General features: G+C 31.5%; 1 protein-coding gene across 1 annotated transcript; it reads left to right on the top strand.

Moving 5' to 3' along the window:
* Positions 1–1,112: 1,112 nt before the first annotated feature.
* On the top strand, positions 1,113–3,754 carry LOC116142932 (cysteine-rich receptor-like protein kinase 18). Its single transcript, XM_031428349.1, is given in 7 exon segments — positions 1,113–1,994; positions 1,997–2,114; positions 2,157–2,167; positions 2,236–2,376; positions 2,617–2,854; positions 3,000–3,150; positions 3,287–3,754. Coding segments are annotated over 7 exon segments (1,653 nt in total). The 5' UTR covers positions 1,113–1,327; the 3' UTR covers positions 3,614–3,754.
* Positions 3,755–4,721: the final 967 nt, after the last annotated feature.

Raw genomic sequence — 4,721 nt, 5'->3', positions numbered from 1 at the left:
TTTGGTAGAGACAGAACTAGAATATCCCAACATCTGTCTATTCTTTTATGTAGGAAAAGTTTAAATCTTGAATTGATTTAAATATTTCTTTGTTATATAACGGTTATCAAATCAGATTTCCTTTCACTTACTTTTAATTCTTAATTTTAATTCTTTTTCAATCTTACCATTTTCTCCTTTCACTTACTTGACTTCAAATTTTCCTTGATTTATTTACACAAACCTCTATTGAAGTTTCAACATTTCGCAAATGCATAGAAAAGATTGTTAGATTACCACAAACATCCCATTCTTTTAACTTCCACAGGGCTCTTTTAGGGTTTTTTCTTACACCCCTTCAATATAGAAAAGGGACAAGTTGCCCCTTACAAATAACCAGTTACACCCCTACCATCTATTTTTGCAGTGTTAAAATAATCTAAAATAAGAAGAACTATAAATTAAATATTTTAAAACAATAAAAATATTTAGAAAAAGTTTTAAAAAAGTAATACGTATTTAAGATTTAATATTTTTTTTTTTAAATTCTTTTTTCAAAGAAGGTGTCTCTTATTGTTGAAACCACCATTCTTAGATTATCTAAACTACAACCTTTTTTGAAAAAAAAAAAAAAAAAAAATTAAGTTGACAGTAAAGAGTACAAGTGACTAATTAAGGGGGGTAAGTTCAATTTTATATGTTGGAGAGGGTTTAAGGGAAATAACCTTAAAGGAACTCTAACGGAAGTTAAAAGGAGTGGATTGTTTGTGTTAACCTAATAATTTTTTCTATATGCCTCAGCAATGTTTAAACCTCAAGGGAGAAATTTGTAATTGACTCTTTTTCTATACTTTTCTCTTCTTGATAAGGGTTCAGACTATGGAGTCTGTTAGTGGGTGTAGACCGGGTTTAGATAATACGGGGAATTAAGAGAATGTAAATAGTCAAGAACGTTTACAACACTCCAACTTCTCTATCCAATTCATAAAAGACTTTGATTTTTCTGGCGTCTTAATGCTTTCGTTGAACATTAAGGTTTGATGTAGACAGAAGTTGAATACATAATTTCTCTCTATTCTTTTATAATTCATCTTTGGAGCAGATTTAACTATTTTTTTTTGTTTAAACAGCCATTATCAAATTTTATTCTTTCTGGCACTGAACTTATCTTTCACTTTTAATTTTAGTTTAAAGCATTCTAAATGCTATTTTGTTGTAGAGACATGTTCTTAAGCAACTGCAAGAGATATTTCCTGCACTAGGACCTCCACCTCTGAACTATTGAAGTTTTGATTCATTAAATTGTATCTTGTTTCATCTTCTCTAAACCATTTAGATTAGGGACGACATGAGAATTCATAAACATGCCGTGGATCTTACAAATCTCTTTTCTCTTCTTCCTTACCTATTTATAAGCATTACTCATAGCAATGTTTATGGCGAAAACCGATATCTTATCCTCTCAAATCTTGCTTCTAATGTATCGGCAAACGGGGGTTTTGTTACTGCAACTATTGGCCAAGACACCAACAAAGTTTACGCTCTTGCAAATTTCAATGGTGATTATTCTCTAGAAACTTGTTTCAGATGTGTCAATGCCTCAACCCAACATCTTATAACTAACTGTCCCAACCAAAAAGAGGCACTTTCATGGGGAGGAGATAACATTCCGTGCATTGTACGCTATGCGAACCGCTCTTTTTTTGGACTACAGGAGCTTGACCCCCTTGAAGCTGGCTATAATACGGGTAATATCACTAAGAATCTGACACAGTTTGATCAGACGTGGGAAGGTTTAATGGACCGCTTAGCCACAAAAACTTCTACAGGTTCTTTTAAGCTCAAGTTTGCAACTGAAGAAGCTAATTTGACTTACTTTGAGAAGATATACGCATTAATGATGTGTACTTCAGACTTATCACAGAGTAATTGTGACTACTGCCTACGGCAATCTATATTAGAGTATAAGAATTGTTGTCATGGGCATCGAGGAGGTTTCGTTCAGAGGCCTATCTGTTTTTTCGATGGGATTTGTATCCCTTTTATGAATCTAAAGTAGATGCTCCATCGCCATCTCCACCACCACCACCTAGTATTTCCCCTCCGGAGATATCTATGACAACTCCTGCAGGATAGTTCTCACTCGATGTTTTTACTTCTATTATTCCTCTGAACAGTTTCTTTGTAAGTTAAAAAAATTGTCATGTATATTGACTATGTATATTATATCTGTGTCTATCGTGATTTTGTTGTGAGAAAGAGGAGGCATTGAAGCTGTAACTGTTGGAATTATTGTTCTCTCTATAATTATCTTCATATCCCTTGTTGCTTTCACTTGTGTCCTTTTGAGGAGGAGAAAGGCAAAGCATGAGAAAATCAAAAAGCAAAAATTACAAGGTTAGTCATTTATGCATTATATTTTATCTTATGTGGATTATAAAAATTTTATAATCCACATAAAAATTATAAAAATTTTATGCTTCTTTCTTAAAAAAGATTGTATTTTGTTTTCTGCCATTTAGTCTTATTGCAACATTTTTCTAGATATGCACATATATTACATATATGAAACTAAATTAATGTTCCTGACTGGATTTGTGCAATCTATTTAGTGATTTGGTTTTTGTGAATTTTTAGATCCAATCAAGCGATTATTATTAGATTGGGAAAAACGATGCAAAATCATTGTAGGTATAGCTCAAGGAATTCTATACCTTCATGAAGATTCAAGAATAAAAATCATTCATCGCGACTTGAAAGCGAGCAATATACTTTTAGATGCAGATATGAATCCAAAAATTTCAGATTTTGGAATGGCAAAATTATTTGAAATGGACCAAACTCGAGGTGATACAAGTAAAATTGTTGGAACTTTGTAAGTATATACAAGAAGATATCAAGAATCTTAAGTTTTAGCACTTCCTTTATTTGGCAAAACAAAAATTTTGGAGTTGCATCTGATCATGTTTAGGTTTGGTTTCCTTTATAGCTAATTAATTTTAAATAACGATATTTTTCAGTGGGTATATGGCTCCTGAATATGTAATGCATGGACAACTCTCAGTGAAGTTAGATGTTTTCAGCTTTGGCGTGTTAGTCTTGGAAATCATTAGTGGCCATAAGAACACTAGTTTTTGTAATGGAGAAGAGGGAGAGGACCTGCTAACTTATGTAAGTAGAAATCTTTTAACTATTTTATTTTTTTTCATTTTCTTCTGGAACAGTTCCAGATTCGGAAAGATCATGAAATTTGAAAAATAAAAGAAAGGCACTAACATTGTTTGTGCATATTGTTCATTGTTCATAGGCATGGAGAAATTGGAAAGAAGGGACAGCTTTCAATATTATTGATCCCATTTTGCGAGGTCGTTCCAGTAGTGAAATAATGAGATCTATTCATATTGGATTACTATGTGTTCAAACAAATAAAGCTGATAGACCAACCATGACTTCAGTTGTTCTCATGCTTACTAGCGGCTCTGTCTCTCTCTCGGTGCCTTCAAAACCTGCATTTTATCTGTACACAACCGCGGGGCAGGATGATCCAAGTATCACTTTACGTGGTAGATCAAAAATCAATAATGTCCAATTTACAGTGAATGAAGCTTCAATTACCGAGTTGGAACCTCGATAAGATATAAGGATGCTGGATCTTTAAGCTTGTTAGTACTCTACGTTTGAGTTTCAATAATTTTTGTAAGCAGCTAGACAGTAGCAGAATACCAGCATTCCTGTGATTTTGATCTGGAATAATATTCTTTTTTCTGAAAACACTGATGTGAATTCCTTTCCTTTATTAGTCTTTTATTCTTCAGAATTTTAAGGACACTGTCTGAAATAAATTAATTTATAGTTTTCTTTCTTTTGAGTCTGGCCATTCTTCACCTTTCTTTGCTTTTACTCTTGTTGATAGGGGTTTAGACTTTAAACTGATCAATTAGGGGCATAAAGCAGGTATAGATAATACAAGAAATTAAGGGAATAAATGGTCAAGAACGTCTACTTTTCTATCCCAATTAATAGAGACTTTGATTTTTCTGGTGTCTTAATGTTGGAATGGTCAAGCATCTTTAGTCGTTGATGTGGACAGAAGTTGAATACATGACATCTGTCTATTCTTTTATGTCAGGTTCAAATTGAATTGATTTAATTCTTTCTTTGTTCTAACACCTGTTATCAAATGTGACGTACTTTTAACTATTTTACTATGAGAGAAACTGAGGCTGCTTTTTATAATAGTATTCTATAAGATTACATCATTACTTCACTTTAGGTATTGTATTAACTAACTAATAATTATATATCAATATTATCAATTATCAATCATTAAATATAAATAAGTATAATTAACTATTAAAATAATCTATCCTTCCACAGTTATGAATAAATCATTAAATATTATTTTTAAAGTTATGTTAAAGTCGTCTTGATGCCAAACTTTTTCATTTAGACTTTTATCACCCAAAAACATTGGGAAATTTTCTATCGTTGGATTACAACCGCCAATGGTCAAATTTAGACTCCCATTAAAAATGACATTTTGACTCTCTTTGAGCAATGTAATGTCCTACTTGCCCCTGAAGTTTGATTGTAATTTCGTTAATTTTTTAAACAATCTAATATTAAAAAAAAATTAAAAATTGGCAAATAATTTTTATAAAAAAATTTAAGAAAAATTTACTGATAATTTATATAATTTGTTTTTTTTTTTAAAAGAATAAAATGTATTTGAACTTTAAAAT

Source organism: Pistacia vera, unplaced genomic scaffold (assembly GCF_008641045.1).
Source record: "Pistacia vera cultivar Batoury unplaced genomic scaffold, PisVer_v2 Contig421, whole genome shotgun sequence".
Taxonomy (NCBI): Eukaryota; Viridiplantae; Streptophyta; class Magnoliopsida; order Sapindales; family Anacardiaceae; genus Pistacia; species Pistacia vera.
The sequence above is the reverse complement of the archived record's forward strand: the minus strand, read 5'-3'. Positions and strand labels throughout refer to the sequence as shown.